The sequence below is a fragment of the Notolepis coatsorum genome (genome assembly GCF_963971535.1).
Source record: "Notolepis coatsorum genome assembly, chromosome: 15".
NCBI classification, from domain to species: domain Eukaryota; kingdom Metazoa; phylum Chordata; class Actinopteri; order Aulopiformes; family Paralepididae; genus Notolepis; species Notolepis coatsorum.
This window is the reverse complement of record NC_140179.1, coordinates 85538247-85556501: the sequence shown is the minus strand read 5'-3', so window position 1 is coordinate 85556501 and position 18255 is coordinate 85538247. Positions and strand designations below refer to the sequence as shown.

Sequence of the window (18255 nt, the reverse complement as noted above, 5' to 3'; positions counted from 1 at the left end):
GTTCATTCCCCCCGCTACACTACGGGACTTAGGGCTCTGTTTTGTCCCCTCTGGCTGCGGGCCGCGTTCTTCCAGTGAAGCATAAGCGGCCCGACATATCGCTTCTCATGAAGACAGGGGCTGACACCCAGCTGCTAGCTAGGCCTGGGTCTGTCTATGAGAATGTTGTACTGTCAGGAGGCTCCCGCACCACACGCCCAGCGTGTGCGTTTGGTGAGCCTGGTGTTGTATGTGATGATGGAGCAGGGTTCCCTGTATCAACATTTTTTTGTCAGAGTGGGAACCCTAGGCCCAGGAGGTCGCAGCGCGGGTTCCCCCAGCCCCGCCCTCGCCAGGCCGGGTATTACGTTGGTGCCTCCCCCGTCCGGACTACCAATCCTAGCAGCGGTAGTGAGTCAGGCACGCGTAATTTGGGTGGTAGTAATATCACTACAGGGCTACGGTGTGTAGGGGACTCTCACCCTAGACAGCGTGAGGACCACACACCATGCATGTCCAGCCGCAGAGCAGGCCATCCCCAGCAAGTTAATCGCTTTGCAAAAATGGGACAATGCTCAGCGGGGGAACTACCTCATTCACCAGGAGTGTTGACTGTCGTATCCCCCGTTTCAGACCGCCCCTTTCTGTCGGTGTCCCCCCTTGGGTGCAATTGCCTCATTGGTAGAGTCAGTGTGCGAAATCCTGACTCCGCGAGATACCTTGCTTGTGCGGTTGGCGAAACCAGGTTTTGCAATGCACAGCGGGAGGGACCGGGCCACCTATCTACGTTTCTTAGCGGGCCAGTGCCAGTTGGCAGCGAGGGCGCTTTGCGATTTTTACCACGTATGGCTACAGAAGTGCCATATGTCGGTGTGGATGGAGAGAACGCTGAGAGCGGGGCTTGTGTTACAGTTTGCACATCTGGGTTTGATACAGACTCTATTGTCAGAGTCCGCGGCAGTGACAGCGCTGGCCGACGAGATCCGATCTCTGTTGGCGAAGCAGGCCATCGTCGTGGTCCCATGGGAGGACGCGATGAGTGGCGTTTACTCCCGATATTTTCTGGTGCCCAAGAAATTGGGGGGTGTCAGGCCCATACTGGACCTGTCCGCGTTCAATCGGTTGATTGTGGCGAAAAGGTTCAGAATGTTGACCGTCAAACACCTGTTATGCGCTGTCAGAGTGGGAGACTGGTTCACCTCCATAGACCTGAAGGATGCGTATTTTCACATCCCGATCTTCCCTCCTCACAGGAAATACCTACGCTTCCTGTTTCAGGGAATAGCGTACGAGTACCAGAGGCTGCTGTTCGGCTATTCTCTGGCTCCTCGCACATTCACCAAGTGCATGGAGACCGTGCTGGGACCTCTGGGATACAAATTTTATTCTACCTAGACCTAGACGACATTCTGGTCCTCATCCGGTCAGAGGAGATCGCCAGGTCTCATAGCAGGCAGGTGGTGGAACACCTCACCAGCCTGGGTTTTGCTGTGAACTGGGAGAAGAGTACTCCTCTTCCCAGTCAACAGGTGGAGTACTTGGGCTTGGTTCTAAGCTCAAGGTCTATGAGGGCAACCCTCAGAGCGGCGGCGAGAGGATATTCTCGGCACACTCGGGAGGTTCCGTCCTGGCAGGACGGTTACGGCGCTGTCCGTGATGTGCCTGCTCGGTATGTTGGCATCTGCTCAATCTGTGGTCCCACTTGGCCTCCTCTTCATGAGGAGGATACAGAGGTGGTTTTTCAGTGTGAAAATAGACCCTGTGAGAGGCAAGTGGAAGCGGCTGAAGGTCCCCACGTCAGTACTGGGGGACCTCGCCCACTGGGGGGGGCCTGGGGCCCTCACCAGCGGGGTCCCCATGGGCAGCAGGCTATCACACATCTCGGTCTTCACCAACGCCTCTCTCACAGGATGGGGGGGGGACGTGTCGGACCGACGTAGTAGGAGGCAGCTGGCCTGCCCGGTTTGCACTACATATCAATGTGTTGGAAATGAAGGCAGTGCTTCTAGTCCTCAAACAGCTCGGCCATCTTGTGTGGCATGTTCTGATCGGGATGGACAGCATGGCGTCGGCGTCATATATCAACAGACAGGGAGGAGTACGCTCCCCCCGTCTCCACCGGGCGGCGGTCGAACTCTGGCTATGGGCGTGTGTTACGACCCTGGCTCAAAGGGACGCAACCTATGTGCAAACCGACACCAAAACCTGTGTTTAACTCAAAATACTACTCTAACAATGAATTACTGGTACAAACTAAAGAACAAAGAATGAGAGAACGTGACAACTCTCTGTTAACACACACTCCTCTAGCCACAGACAGCTTGCATGTGTGACTGAGACACTGGCTTTAAGCTGCCAGGCATGTTTCCATTTAGCTAATTAGCAGCCATCACCTTATACTGCAGTGACACAGGAGTAATCAAGCTCATGGTACATAACAGCGTCTCACAATCTGCGCAGCCTGAGGGCTCTCCACATCCCGGCAGGGAGAATGTGGGTGCAGACTTGATGTCACGGGGCGGTCCCCACCCAGACGAGTGGGGGACTACGTCCAGACATAGTCAGACAGGTCTGGAACCGATTCGGGGGAGGCCGCGGTGGACCTGTTTGCAAGCAGTCAGTCCTACCAGTGCCCCCTGTGGTTCTCGGTCAGTCGGAAGGAAAACCCCTCTCTGGGAGTGGATGCCTTCTCGATGTACCCGTGGCCGCCCGGGATTCTGTATGGGTTCCCCCCCATACACCTGATAGCTCAGCTGTTGGAGCGGGTACGTCAGGAGCGCAGGACTTTGATCCTGGTTGCGCCGGACCGGGGCACGACTGTGTGGTTCCCGGCCCTGATTCAACTCTTGGTGGCCCCGCCGTGGCCTGTTCCGTGGTCGCCGCGGGCCCTCTTTCAGGCACACTGTTTCTGCCTCCTGTTCTGGGGCAGCCTCTAATGGCTTGGCTGCTGAACGGGTGAATTTGGAGGGGATGCGTCTTAACTCTACTGTGGTTAACACCATCCAGAACGCGTATGCTCTATCCACTACCGCGGTTTATGCAGGGAAGTGGCGTATGTTTCGAGAGTGGTGTGAGACTGGGGGCCTGGACCCGGTGTCGTGCCCCCTAAACTCGGTTCTGTCCTTCCTCCAGTCTATCCTGGATAGGCTGTCGGCCTCGACATTGAAGGTATACGCCGCAGCTATATCGTCTTGTCATGTGGGTTTTGAGGGCAGAATGCTGTTCAACCACCCTCTCGTGAGACGTTTCCTGCTGGGCGCACGGCATCTCAAGCCTGTGGAACGTGCTCTGTCCCCGAGCTGGGACCTCCAACTGGTCCTGGAAAGGCTGTTGGGGGCCCAGTTTGAGCCCCGTTTGAGAGCGGGCGCCATTGGATCGACTGTCTTTCAAGACGGCGTTCCTTCTGGCCATCAACTCCGCTAAACGCGTGGGAGAGCGGTGTGCTCTCTCGGTGCGGCCCGAGTGCCTGTCTATTCAGGCTGATAACAGCGCGACTCTGAGGCCTAATCCGGCCTTTGTGCCAAAGAATATCCGGAGCTCTTATTGCTCCAGGGATATTGTGCTCCAGGCGTTTCACCCTCCCCCTCACGCAAGCCTCACGCGAGCCTTCACCTGTTGGTCCTGTCCGTGCGCTGATGTGTCCGTCCCTTAGCCCTCGCAGGACCTCAGGGCTACCGATCAACTGTTTGTTTGTTACGGTGGCTCCCACGTGGGTAAGGCGCTGTCCAAGCAACGCCTGTCACATTGGTTATGCGAGGGCATTGCCCTCTGCTACACTTTGGCCAGACAGGTTCCCCCCACGAGCGTCAGGGCACATTCCACTCGTGGAGTGGCAGCCTCCGCTGCCCTGCTGGGGGGGGCCTCGGTAAAGGACATCTGCGCTGCGGCTCCTGGTCCTCCCCGGGTCCTTTTGTTAGGTTTTACCTCGTGGACATGACTGGGGCTCTGTCTCCCAGGCAGTCCTGAGTGCCGGGACCTCTCCTGCACCCCGCCACCAGGTGGGCTAGCAGGAGTGTGTGGGTGTGGACCGCGAAGTGCTCTGTTCGCTCTGTGCTCTGTTCTGTGTGTTCTACGGTGGCTGGTCCCTTTTTTCGCACATTGGGTCGGATTTGACTGCCTCCCCCCCTAGTTAGGACGGGGCGGGTGGACGGGACTCCCCTCCTCCCTGTTCAGGGGCTTATGGGCCCTCAGGGGGTGCATTTGACGTGGCCACGCGTCCGCTCTACCCCTTTTGATCTCATAATGGCTAGAGCGAGACGCGATGCCAGATGATATATAACGAAGGTTATCCTATAACCCTAGTTATATGAATACTGGCTGAGCGTCTCGCTCTTCAGCGCCCTGAGGACCCTTGGATGTTTTTCACGCATGAAATTCAGACTTGGAAGGGCGTGAGCGTGACCACACCTTGTGTTTTGTAGGGAAACACGGGAGCGGGCGTGGTCACGTGCAAGTGACGTGCATGTGTCAGCTTTTTAACGTGCACAATAGGTGCACAAAGATGATATCTCATAATGGCTAGAGCGAGACGCTCAGCCAGTATTCATATAACTAGGGTTATATGATAACCTTCATTATGGTTTAGTTAGTTATGGTTAGGGTTAGTTATTTAGTTAAGGTTAGGGTCGGTTAGTTAGGGATAGGGTTATGGTTATGGTTAGGGCTAGTTAGTGTTAGTTATGGTTAGGGTTAGTTAGTTTCAGTTGGATTTAACTAAATGGTAGTTTTAGACGTGAGAATGCTGGACAATTAGCACCTTCAAACAAACAAAAACAATTGCTGATAGAACTAGACTGTCAGACATTACTATCAATCGTCTTCTTTTGAGTAAGCATTAAACTAGTGTACCTCTCTCTCTCTGTTTCTCTCTCTCACTTTCTCTCTCTTGCCCTCTGTGTGTGTGTGTGTGTGTGTGTGTGTGTGTGTGTGTGTGTGTGTGTGTGTGTGTGTGTGTGTGTGTGTGTGTGTGTGTGTGTGTGTGTGTGTGTGTGTGTGTGTGTGTGTGTGTGTGTGTGTGTGTGTGTGTGTGTGTGTGTGTGTGTGTGTGTGTGTGTGTGTGTGTGTTGTGAGTTTTGAGGTGTTAGTCGCTGAGGTGCTCATGTCTTCATGTCTTGTGTGTGTGCGTTCAGAAGCCCAGAGAGGTTGTGTTACAGACAGTTGAAGAACTCATCTGTTTCTGGAGTCTGTTTAGCATCGTTCACAAGCGACACCACATGTTATCAACACTTCATAAATAACATGGGTGATGAAGTGTTAATTCATGCAGTGTTTTGGACCAGATACTGACTGTACCTTTTTTGTTTTTCTTACTTTTTGAAGGAATAATTCACTCCTTTTTTTAAAGAATACCACAGAGAGGGACAGAGAGAGAGAAAGAATGGGAAGAGAGATAGTGAGAGAGAGAGAGAGAAGAGAGAGAGAGAGAGAGAGAGATGAGAGAGAGAGAGAGAGAGAGAGAGAGAGAGAGAGAGAGAGAGAGAGAGGGAGGGGGGAGAGAATGATAGAGAGAAGGATAGTTCGCTCTCTCACGCTCCCTCTCTCTCCCTCCCTCTCTGTCTCTCTCTCTCCCTATTTGTCTCTCTCTCTCTCTCTCTCTCTCCCTCCCTCTCGCTCTGTCTCTCTCTGTCTCTCTCTCCCTCCCTTCCTCTCTCTCTTTCCCTCTCCATCTCTCTCTCTCTCTCTCTCTCTCTCTCTCTCTCTCTCTCTCTCTTCTCTCTCTCTCTCTCTCTCTCTCTCTCTCTCTCTCTCTCTCTCTCTCTCTCTATCTCCCTGAGAGAGACAGGAAGCAGGAGCTGAATGCTGGGACGTGAGAGGCATAATGTTGGTACTAGAGCGATCGCACCAAGCACAGGGCTTTTTCTTTTTGTGATACATTTTTTCTTTATTTTACAGGACACAGTAACACAACAACAACAATAATAATAATAATAATAATAATAATAATAATAATAATAATAATAATAATAATAATAATAATAATAATAATAATAATAATAATAATAATAATAATAATAATAATAATAATAATAATAATAATAATGACAAGACAATTTAATTAAATTAAGTTAAATTAAATCAATTAGTAAATAAAATATATAAATGTTTTTAATAATAATAAAATAGATATAGATTTATAAAACTATATCCAGGTGAAGCTCAGCAGACCAGAACACCACAGGAGCATCCCAAGCCCCCACCCGCCCGACAGCCACGGCTCCCGGCCCACGGGAACCCAGAGTCCAGCATCCCAGGGAACCAGAGCACCACGCCTCAATGACACCCGGGGCCAGGGCCGCCTCAGGGTTGTGTGCGAGCAGTGCGGTCGCACAGGGCCTCGCGGGAAGGGGGGCCTAGCAAAAAAAAAAATAAAAAAAAATAATTTTTTTTTTTTTTATTTATTTTTTTATTCTTTATTTTTATTTTTATTTTTTTTTTTTTTGCGAGGCCCCCCTTCCCGCGAGGCCCTTTTTCATCACAGACCTAAAATCTAGTTTTGCTTATATGCTTATATATTTCACATTAGACACGTTTGTAGAATGTGTCTGACTTGTTCCTGCCTCTGCGGCTCTGCAGACTGCAGTGTTCCGGTTTCTGCGGCTTTGCTGCTCTACAGATTTTAGGATAGTGTTTCCGGGCTCTTCTCGGACACACGAGGTACAGGGATGATCTAATTCAGCGCTATTCAGAGGAGCGAGTGGATGTCTTTTCAAAAGCAGCATGGATCAGAAGAAATTACACCGTGGGCCAAGAAAGTCTCCTTCCAACTTTACCATTGATACTGCGTTATGGTGAGTTCATGCAACCTATTATATTCCCACCGTGGATCTCTCTCTCTCTCTCTCTCTCTCTCTGGAGCCAAACTGGTCGACTAGCTGTAGCCTGTTGTAGTATGGAGTTAGTAGCTAACGGTGTGTGGCCTGGTGTCAGCGCCTGTATTGCTTTTCTCATGTTGTAGTTTCAGTGGTAGTGCGTTAGCTAATGGTTAGCGATAGCCGGGTTGAGCTAACTGGCTAACTGATAGCATCAAAGTAAGGTGCGCAGCCGGCAGCTAACGTATCAGTTAGCCTAGGCTAGAGTTAGCTGTTAGCTTGTGCTACGACCACATTAGCCGTGAGAATAGCAGGGGGTTCTGGCTTATTTTTGTCCCGCCAGCGAGAGGCCTTTCGTCAACGTGGAGACCTGTGTTGCGGCCTTTCGCCCTGCGTTCCTTGGTGCAGGTAAGATTAATGAAAATGTCATGACATTACCCCACTCTTCCTTCCTTCCCCTCCCGAATGTTTTGTTAATAACGATGTTTTTTTCCAGGCAAAACATATGCTACTTCTCAACATTTGGAGATACGACATGTGCTGTGTGTGAATGTCTTGGTCGTTTGTGTAGCTTGGGTAGCGTTGGGCCGTTGGCCAAAGCTGTGTGTGGCCTGGTGTCACAGTACCTGGCTAGCCTATTTAGCTGATGTCGGCCATTGGCTCCTTGCTGCTTTGGTTTCTCTGGTATAGACCCTCTTCTCTTTGGATTTAAGTGTTGATCTTTGTCCTTTTGGATCTCTCATACATGCTCTCTCTCTAACACACACACACATGACAAACACACATGCTCTCTCTCTCTCTTTCTAACACACACAGTCTGCCTATGGCGGCCTTTCTCGATGGCTAGGCTGTGCTCGCTGAGTCTGTACATAGTCAAGGATCTTCAGTCACAGTGCTCAGGTATTCTGCCACTGTGTACTCTCTGTTTAGGGCCAAATAGCATTTCAATTTCTTTCCAATGTGTCTCTCTCTCTCTCTCTCTCTTTGGATTTAAGTGTTGATCTTTGTCCTTTTGGATCTCTCATACATGCTCTCTCTCTAACACACACACACATGACAAACACACATGCTCTCTCTCTCTCTCTCTCTCTCTCTTTCTAACACACACAGTCTGCCTATGGCGGCCTTTCTCGATGGCTAGGCTGTGCTCGCTGAGTCTGTACATAGTCAAGGATCTTCAGTCACAGTGCTCAGGTATTCTGCCACTGTGTACTCTCTGTTTAGGGCCAAATAGCATTTCAATTTCTTTCCAATGTGTCTCTCTCTCTCTCTCTCTGTACACTGTATATTGACTGTAGAACGGGAGCTCTCTCTCGCTCTCTCTCTTGCTATATGTTGACTGTATCATGCCCCGCCTCGGGCAGCGCTATTATTTAAGAATATGTTGACTGTATGAAAAAAAAAAAAAAAAATTCTAACCTTTGGGGGGGGGGGGGGGGGGGGGGGGGCTTGCGTTTAAATCTCGCACAGGGCCTCGCATTTCTCCCAGGTGGCCCTGCTCACACTCAACGGTCACTTTACACAATGAAAAGGTCACTTTAAAAAAATTTCACTGTTTGCGCTTTTGGCAAGCTTTGACTGACTTTTAGGAAGTTCGGAGCATTTTTTGTCTCTGGTTTTCATAGCGGTCAGTATTTCTGAGTGCATCCATTACTCAGCACGGTTTTTAACCCTGGTGGTTCTTAGGGGGGCCATGTTGTTTAGTATTGTGAGAATTTGGTTTTGAATCCAAGCCATTTTTCTTCAACTAGTGTACCACTGAGCTCATCTGACCAGTCTAGGTTCTCCAGTTCTTGGTTAAAGGCCTCACTGTAGGTTTTGAGGTCCCTAGATGTGACTGTTTTCTGACAGCCAGCCTTTTGTTTTAGCTTTTTGCGAGTACAGAATATCATATAATGATCGCTTAACCTGCATGCTATAACCCTTTATTGGAGATCCTGGACTTGTCAGAGGTCACAGCAACTGATCACCTATCCCCACTGAACTCCAACCCACACATCAATGTGTAATACTAAACTGGGCTCTTAGAGATCGCTGTTTGACAGTATGACATATTCTACCTCTAACAGCCACATAATCAAGCAAATCATTAAAACCTCATATTTACCAGTTTTTTTGTGTTGTGTAAAATTCGATAATAAAAAAAAAAGTTAACAAAGTGCAATAACAATAGGTGCACCTTTGTCTAGAGGTAGCTGTTTGACGGCATTAGAGATTTTATATCCAACAATGTAGCTACATGAATCCTCACACTGGTCAAATCCAATCTGGATAGGGGGCGGAATCAGACAACGATTATGTAGTTATATAGCATACTTGGCTATCGCGTCTCGCTCTGCCAATGAGATAACCTTATCTCCATGCACATATTGTGCACACGAAACAAACAAATGCACCCAATGGACGTGACCAAGCCACTCCCATGCGTCTCCCTATATGACGCCGGAAATGGTCACGCTCCACCTTCCTCATTTCGTTTCCAACACGGAAGTAGCAGTGCACTCCATGAACTAGTTGTTATGAAAATGTAGGGAGAAATTACACAATGTTGGGTATTCGCCAGAAGTTCACCAGCCCCCGGAACCTTCTCAGCACATCCTAACAGCGCAACGGGCCTGTCCTGGGTTTCCTCGTCTCGTGACAGCGGACTGAGGGACGTCACGCGACGGTTAGCAGTCGAGCTAAGTTGTGCACAGGTAGGGCCTGCGCTATCAGGCATTGATACTAGCATGGGTAATACTGCTCGTTGTCTCGTGAGACGACCGTGTGATGTATTGGCGCGGGGGGCGGGATATTTGGGAAAACATTACTCTCTTTTGGATGTTTTCCGAGTATCCTAGCGCGCAGCTAATGCTACAATGTTGGGGCGCCGTTCGCCTTGTTCCCCGCCGAGGGCTGTCTTTACTGTCTTCCCTCCTCTTAACCATTCATGCTGACGGTCAATCTGTGTCTAATGTTGGGGGTTTAACAGGGGCTTGTTTACCATTTACATGGGTGGATGGGCTGAGGCTCAGGGCAGGTGTGCTTTTTGTGAATCTTTGAATTGAAAATGGGGGTCCCTGATGTGGACAGGACTAGCGTTTTCTCTGGTCTGCATCCCCTTAACAATTGTGTGTATTGGGCTAGCCCATTCTGCAATATGTTAATAGAGTTTTCATTCATTCATTCATTTATCCCTTCATGGGTGCACACCGCAGTGGAGGTTGTTGCATGCCTACTAGTGAGGCAGTGCTTCACTAGTAGTAGACTTTGGTCTGCAGCCACCACTGGTGTTCCGTGCTTAGTGAAGCAGGTGGCATCAGTCCTTTGCCCTGACATGGTGGAACGGTGTCCCGCCCGACCGACGCCATGAGGCGAGTCGGCCCGGCAGGTGGCTTGTGGGCTGATGAAGCCTATACCGCCGCGGTATAGAATTAGCAGCGACTGGCAACATTGTTCAATTCGCTGTTTTTTCTGTCAAAAATGGTATTGGGTGGTGGGGCCTTAGGGCCAGCCGACGTCAAAACATTGAGCGAGGTTTTGAGGTTATTCAGCTTTTGACCTAGCCGCAAGCTATAACCGCAGGGAGGGCTAGGATGCTGTCAACGGTTGTTCACAGGCATTTTTGGTTGGAGCAATCTCCCCTTGAGGGGTCTCCTCCTCAGGGCTCCCCCCTCCGCGGGTGGACCTTGGTCTGTCCACGGAGGCGCGGGCGGCCCCACACTGCGCAGCCGGAGGTGAGAGCACGGCCTTGCCAGCGGCTGCGGCGAGGCCCCCGGCCAGCAGCCACGTTTCCCCCGCCTGAGATATCCTGGACACAAAGAAGACAGGTGATCACAAGGCCGACAGCCTCGGCGGCCGAGGGATCGACTACATTAGATGAGCACGCCCTAAAAAAACGTCGCCGTCTAGCTGTGTCTAGCATGCTCTCCGGCCCCCCCCCCCCCCCGCGCGGGAGACCGGGCTCTGATTTGTTCCCTTTGGCTGCGGGCCGCGTGCTTTCAGTGAAGCGCAAGCGGCCCCACGTTTCGCTTCTCATGGGGACAGGGGCTGACACCCAGTTGCTGGCTAGGCCTGGGTCTGTCCGTGAGAATGCTGTGCTGTCAAGCGGCTCCCACGCCACACATTCTGCGTCTGTGTTTGGTGAGCCTGGTGTTGTGTCTGTCGACGGAAAAGGTTGTCAGCGGGGGAACTCGAGGCCCAGGAGGTCGCAGCGTGAGTTCCCCCAGCCCCGCCCTCGCCAGGCCGGGTATCACGTTAGTGTCTCGCCCGACCGGAAGACCGGCGGTGGTCACTCAGGCACGCATGGTTTGGGTGCGATATCCTGGCTCCATGAGACACCCTGCTCGCGCGGTTGGCAAGACCAGGGTTGACAACGCACAGCGGGAGGGACCGGGCCACCTGTCTACGATTCCTAGCGGACCAGCGGCAGTTGGCGGCGGGGGCGCTTTGGAATTTGACCACATATGGCTGCAGTGGTAGCCATATGTCGGGGTGGATGGAGAGAACGCAGAGAACGCTGAGAACGCTGTTACAGTTTACACACCCCCGCCCTCCGTTTTTGGGTTTGATACAGACTCTATTATCAGAGTCCGCGGCAGTGACAGCCCTGGCCGAGGAGATTTGTTCTCTGGCGGCGAAGCAGGCCATCGTCGTGGTCCCATGAGAGGACGCGGTGAGCGGCGTTTCCTCCCGATATTCTCTGGTGCCCAAGAAATCGGGGGGGGGGTCAGACCCATACTGGACGCGTGAATATTTTAGGCAACCAACTTGTGTTCAGCGTTTCTCTGATTGGCCACTACGCCCATGTGACCGCGGCAGCGCGAGAGAGCGACAGTGCGGAAATAGGCTGCATTCTATTGCCATTCTCTGCGACAAACTCTAACCTTAACCAACTCCGAAACAGCGCCTAAACTTAACCCTTCTAACCTTAACCAACTCCGAAACAATGCCTAACCTTAACCCTAACCTTAACCAACTCTGAAACAATGCCTAAACTTAACCATAACCTTAACCAACTCCGAAAGAATATTGCCATGCTCTAAGACAAACTCTAACCTTAACCAACTCCGAAACAGCGCCTAAACTTAACCCTTCTAACCATAACCAACTCCGAAACAATGCCTACCCTTAACCCTAACCATAACCAACTCCGAAACAATGCCTAAACTTAACCGGCGAAAAAAGAAATTGAAGGGATTCGAACTTGTCACCAACGCACCGCAGGATCCACAGCAAGGCGGCGAACCAGTTGAGCTAATCGTCGATGTTAAAAGAGGGGGAATTACGGCTGCATAATGCTGCCGCGGCAGAGCTCCGCGGCAGAGCGGAGCGGCTGCCGCGTCGCCGCGGGGGCGTGGCTAGACGCAAGTTGGTTGCCTAAAATATTCACGCATACTGGACCTGTCCCATGGAAGGTTCAGAATGTTGACCGTCACCCACCTGTTAGGCGCTGTCAGATGGGGGACTGGTTCACCTCCATAGACCTGTAGGATGCGTATTCGCATCCCGATCTTCCGTCCTAGGCCATACCTACACTTCCTTTGCAGGGCTTAGCGTACGAGTACCAGAGGCTGCCGTTCGGCTACTCTCTGGCTCCCTGCATCTTCACCAAGTGCGTGGAGACCGCGCTGGGGCCTCTGCGTCGTCGGGGGATACGAATTTTGTTCTACCCTGGACGACGTTCTGGTCCTCGGCCGGTCGGGAAGATCGCCAGGTCTCATACCAGGCAGGTGGTGGAATTCCTCACCAGCCTGGGTTTTGCTGTAGACTGGAAGTAGAGTACTCCTCTTCCCAATCAACGGGTGGAGTACTTGGGCTTATTTCAAAGCTCAAGGTCTATATGGGCATCCCTCTCGGAGCGGCGGCGAGTGAATGTTCTCGGCGCGCTCGGGAGGTTCCGTCCTAGGACGGTTACGGCGCTGTCCGTGATGCGCCTGCTCGGTATGATGGCATCTGCTCACTCTGTGGTCCCTCTTGGCCTCCTCTTCATGAGGAGGATACAGAGGTGGTTTTTTCAAGTATGGAAATGGACCCGGTGAGAGACAAGTGGAAGCGGCTGAAGGTTCCCATGTCAGTACTGGGGGACCTCGTCCTCTGGGGAGGGCCTGGGCCCTCACCAGCGGGGTCCCCATGGGCAGCAGGCTGTCACACATCACGGTCTTCACTGATGCCTCCCTCACGGGATGGGGGGGGACGTGTCGGACCAACGCAGTAGGGGGCAGCTGGCAAGACCATGCTGCTCGGTCTGCACTACATTCAATGTGTTGGAATTGAAGGCAGTCTGGTCCTCAAACGGCTCAGCCACCTTGTGGTGGGCAAGCATGTTTTGATCAGGATGGACAACACGACGTCAGCGTTGTATATTGACAGACAGGGAGGAGTGCGCTACCCCCATCTGCACCGGGCGGCGGTTAAGCTCTGGCTATGGGCGTTTCTCCATCTGCGCAGCCTGAGGGCTCTCCACATCCCTGGCAGGGAGAATGTGGGTGCAGATGTGATGTCGCGGGGCGGTCCTCACCCTGACGAGTGGGGACTACGTCCAGACATAGTCGGACAGGTCTGGGACCGATTCCGTGGCCGCCCGGGATTCTGTATGCATTTCCCCCCATACACCTGATAGCTCAGCTGTTGGGGAGGGTACGTCGGGAGCGCGGGACTTGATCCTGGTCGCGCCGGGCCGGGGCTCAGCTGTGTGGTTCCCGGCCCTGATTCAGCTCTTGGTGGCCCCGCCGTGGCCTGTTCCGTGGTCACCGCGGACCCTCTCTCAGGCACGCGGAACTCTGTTCTGCCTTCCTGTTCTGGGGCAGCCTCTAGGCTTGGCTGCTGAAAGTGTGAATCTGGTGGGGATGCGTCTTGACTCTTCTGTGGTTAACGCCATCCGGAACGCGCACGCTCCGTCCACTACCACGGCTTACGCTGGGAAGTGGCGTATGGTCGAGTGTGGGGGCAGAACATTGTTCAGCCACCCTCTCGTGACACGTTCCTGCTTGGCGCTCGGCGTCTCAAGCCTGTGGAACGTTCTCTGTCTCCGAGTGGGACCTCCAACTGGTCCTGGGCCGGTTGTCGGAGGCCCCGTTTGAGCCTCTTGAGCAGGCGCCGTTGGATCGGCTGTCTTTTAAGACCGCATTCCTTTTGGCCATCACCTCCGCTAAGCGTGTGGGTGAGCTGTGTGCTCTCTCGGTGCGGCCTGAGTGCCTGTCTATTCGGCCGATAGCGGTGCGACTCTGAGGCCTAATCCAGTCTTCGTGCCAAAGAATATCCGGAGCTCTTTTTACTCCAGGGATATTGTGGTTCAGGCGTTTCATCCGCCTGACTGGGGCTTACGGGCCCTCAGGGGGTACACTTGTCGGGCCACGCGTCCGCTCTGCCCCATATCTCATTGGCAGAGCGAGACGCGATAGCCAAGTATGCTATATAACAAAAGGTTATTTCATAACCTAGTTATATGAATACTGGCTGAGCGTCTCGCTCTTAGCGCCCTGAGGTCCCTTGGATGGTTTTTCCGCTTATGGAAATCGTTCTGAGGAAGGTGGAGCGTGACCATTTCCGGCGTCATATAGGGAGACGCATGGGAGTGGCTTGGTCACGTGCAAGTGGGTGCATTCGTTTGTTTCATGTGCACAATATGTGCGTGGAGATAAGAGGTTATCTCATTGGCAGAGCGAGACGCTCAGCCAGTATTCATATAACTAGGTTATGAAATAACCTTTCGATAGCTCTTCGATCCAGTAGTCCATATTTGGGCAAGAGGCTGAGCGCCTGCGTGAGTAGGGTCAAACTGCAGTGCCGCAGCCCCATACATAAGAGGGGCCTGTACTGTGCGTTGGGGGCCTGTACTGTGCGGTGCACTACTGCGCATGCGAGAAACAAAGTAACATAATATAGGACACTAGAAACATAAAGTAACATACGTTACATAAAGTAACATACGGAAAATAGGACCAAATGTCCAAAATATTTTTGTCTTAAACTGAATCTCAATTGGATTAGGAGTAACCAAATAAAGCATTCAATGCAACCAATTGTCTATAGACTCGCATTTTTTTCTTAAACTGAATATCAATGGATTACCACCAGCCCTGACTGTTACTCTAAACTTAACATCTTCTGGATGAGGGCCTAAATGTAACCTTAGACTAGATTAGATTGACTTTACTTTGTTTCTCGCATGCGCAGTAGTGCACCGCACAGTACAGGCCCCTCCTATGTATGGGGCTGCGGCACTGCAGTTTTATGCTATTGGCCTGCGTTGTCACTCTTGCGAGGCTGGTAGTAAAAACTGCATTCGTAGGTAACAAACAACACTCGAGCCACGTTGTCCTTTAGAAGCATAATCAACAAATAGTATGTGCGAGTTATCTCCCAGATATGAAAAATACGAACCAATTTTCCACTGGGCTGAAGAAGGTGAAGTCGCGCGGAGAAAATAACGGTACACATATGAAAGGGAATAGCTAACGTTAACAGGTTGCTAGCCGGCTAATTTAGCCAGCCATGGAGTGCCCAACTTTTTCTAAATACTCCTGGCTTGATTTTGTTTTCTTGGTCATCGGCGTGTGCACATTTTTGTTCGATTGGGGATCTGATGTGTGGGTGGCCACAGAGTTTTATTCCCGCGGTGATTTCTTCTGGTTCGGAGTTCTGGTCGGCCTCATGGTTCTGTCCTCTGCAGTAGTCCAAATGTTCAGCTGGTTCTGGTTCAAATATGACCGCGAGCTGCAGGGCTTCAATGCAAAGACCTCATCAGAGACTATTCTTTTCGGCAACCGCGTAAAACTTTCCTGCCTTTTACATGTGTTCCAACTTGGCTTCTTTTGCAGGTAACTTCGATATTGATTCAGCTTGTCAGCTGACATTGTAAACAAAGTGAGAGATAGCAGCTATCTATCTTCGTAAAACAAGGCATTCATATAGCGGGACTAATCTGAAGCTAACGTTACGGATATAACATTATTAGACAAACACTAGTCAGGGATGGAGGCGTTCCAGATATATGGCAGCTAGGCTAAGTTCTTTAGCAATGTGGGAGAACATATATCAATTTGATCATATAGACGTACAGCAATTAATTCCACAACCATACAATCGGTAAGCAACATGTTACATGAAAACAAAGGGCCAGCTTCTGGGATTCAAATAAAAGCGACATCTTGAACAAGAGTGTGAAATTATAAGGCAATGTGATATAGTGAAAGAGGAGGGTGTGATGGAGCAGCTCAAGCAAGCATATAATAACAGTTGACAGATTGATTGAACATTTTATTAACAGATTGCAGAATGGGTACAATACAGTACAGCTCAATACACACAATTGTTAAGGGGATGCAGACCAGAGAAATACTTCGTCTTGTTTATCAGGGTCCCCCATTTTCAATTCATAACATATATGACATACATGACATACAGGTAGACAGTACTGTTACATCTAGACATTTATGACATACCAGAGTACACAAATAGTCTAAAAAGAGAGTACCGGTATATACATTTTAGGGGGAAGAAACTGTACATTGGAGGAGGGGGGGGGGGGGGGGGGGGGGTTGGGTAGGCGGGTGGTAGGCGGGTGGAGACATGTGTGCAGAAACCATATAGCTAATTCTTGTGGCATGTCATCAAGAAAAACTAGTCACAGACCGGAACGGAATGCATACAATGCATGAATAATGACAATAACATGATGAAAGTTAAAGGCGTGGTTGGTCTGACACAATGCTGCTAAAGGCCCCTTATCATGCAGAATCAAATTTATACTAGAAGAAAGGAACTGCATGGAATTGGTAAAATTGCTTAAATTCCATGCAGCCAGGCGCTTTTTGAAGGGCGCTAAACAGATGGCAACGATGATAGTCGCTACCATTTGTAGTGTACTTTCTGAAGTTCTATATGAGTTGTGTTCCCAGTGACAGGAGCTGCTCTATGGGCAACTTTCACAGGAAAATATACCCACGATGCATGTATGGCGTAGGGGGGATCCCTTCTACTGTAACACTGATTTTGTCCATGCATTGCAGACACATCTCTGCCATATGGCAAGGCTTCCGCGTCTGGTGGCGAAAGGAGCAGGGGTCGGAGTATGCCGTTTACCTGACCCATGATCTCAGCATGCTGCGGCTCATCGAGACCTTCTGCGAGAGCGCTCCTCAACTCACCCTCATGACATACATCATGCTGCACACCAACAAGGCCAGGACTGTACAGTGTGAGTAACTCTCTGCTTCCCGTTTCACGCTACAGATGGCATTAACTTAACTAACTCAAGTTCCTTTTTTGTGGCAATAAAAGGAACTTGAACTTGAAGTTGAACTTCCACAAATAGCAGTACGCAATAAGCATCGTCGTGTGTCAAAGAGGAACAATGGAGTCGGTTAGGTCACGACAATCACTATTAGGTTGATCGTCAGGCTACAAACACCACAAAATTGTAATATGGCACACTTGTGTTCTGTAGGTGTGAGTGTGGCTGCATCGACCACTTCCATAGCCTGGATGGTGGTGGACTACCACCGGTCCCTGCGCTCCTTCCTCCGAGACAAGGCCAAGCAGGACTGGGGATCCTCTTTGGTGTACTTCCTGTGGAACCTGCTGCTGATCGCCCCGCGCGTGGCCGCCATCGCCCTCTTTGCCTCTTTCCTGCCCCGCTACATTGCCGCCCACTTCCTGTTGCTATGGCCAGTGCTCGTGCTCTGGGCCTGGGGCCAGGAGACGGACTTCATGGACAGTGAGGGCGGGGAGTGGCTCTACCGGGCGACCGTGGGCCTCATCTGGTACTTCAGTTGGTTCAACGTGGCAGAGGGGCAGACGAGGGCCAGAAGCATCATCTACCACTCCTTCATGACGACCGACGGAGGCATTTTACTGGCCACGTGGTGGTGCTACCGGGACCCGGTCCTGACGCAATGCTACACCCCCGTCCTGCTCATCACCCTGCTCATCACCTACCTCCTGGGACTGGTCTTCAAAGCCCTCTACTACTGCTGCTTCCACCCCAAGCTGTGGAGGCCCCCCGTGAGAGAGCCCGGGCTGGCAGATGAGATGCCCGACGGGATGGTGTCCTTCAGAGCCTTTGCCACCCAGGACGGCACCTCGTCCTCCCAGCTGCTCAACAAGAGGATGGCCTGCCATGCCATGCATTTTTACTCAGAGGAGGAAGCCAAGAGAACTCTAACGAAGACAAATGGGCGCAAGGCCAAGAGCGTTGTCTGACTGGATGTGCCGGAGCCCAGAGTGCACTGTCCATCACACGCTACCTGTTAGGAATGTATGGCAGCATGCCTGCAGTGCATCTCTACACCCCTTATATGCTGCATTTCAATAGGCCTGGCGTATTGTAAATCAAGCAAGGCTGAGACACAGTGTTTGAAGCTGTGGTCATTTGATAAGCTCACTGTAGAAAAATATGACAAAATACGTTCGGTATTTTTATGCCGTTTCTACTAAGTGAGTAAAGTTGATCTGCTTTACTCTGTCAGTACGTTTTTGTACGAGA

The 18255-nt window shown here is 51.1% G+C and overlaps 1 protein-coding gene across 1 annotated transcript; it reads left to right on the top strand.

Annotated features, from left to right (window-relative positions):
* Positions 1 to 15263: 15263 nt before the first annotated feature.
* Positions 15264 to 17972, top strand: LOC311242125 (XK-related protein 8-like; the record flags this gene model as incomplete). The annotated part of the gene is made up of 3 exons (XM_084331080.1): positions 15264 to 15589; positions 16781 to 16968; positions 17218 to 17972. 3 exons carry the CDS (start codon positions 15264 to 15266, stop codon positions 17970 to 17972), a joined length of 1269 nt encoding a protein of 422 aa, XP_084187206.1.
* Between the last annotated feature and the right edge of the window lie 283 nt (positions 17973 to 18255).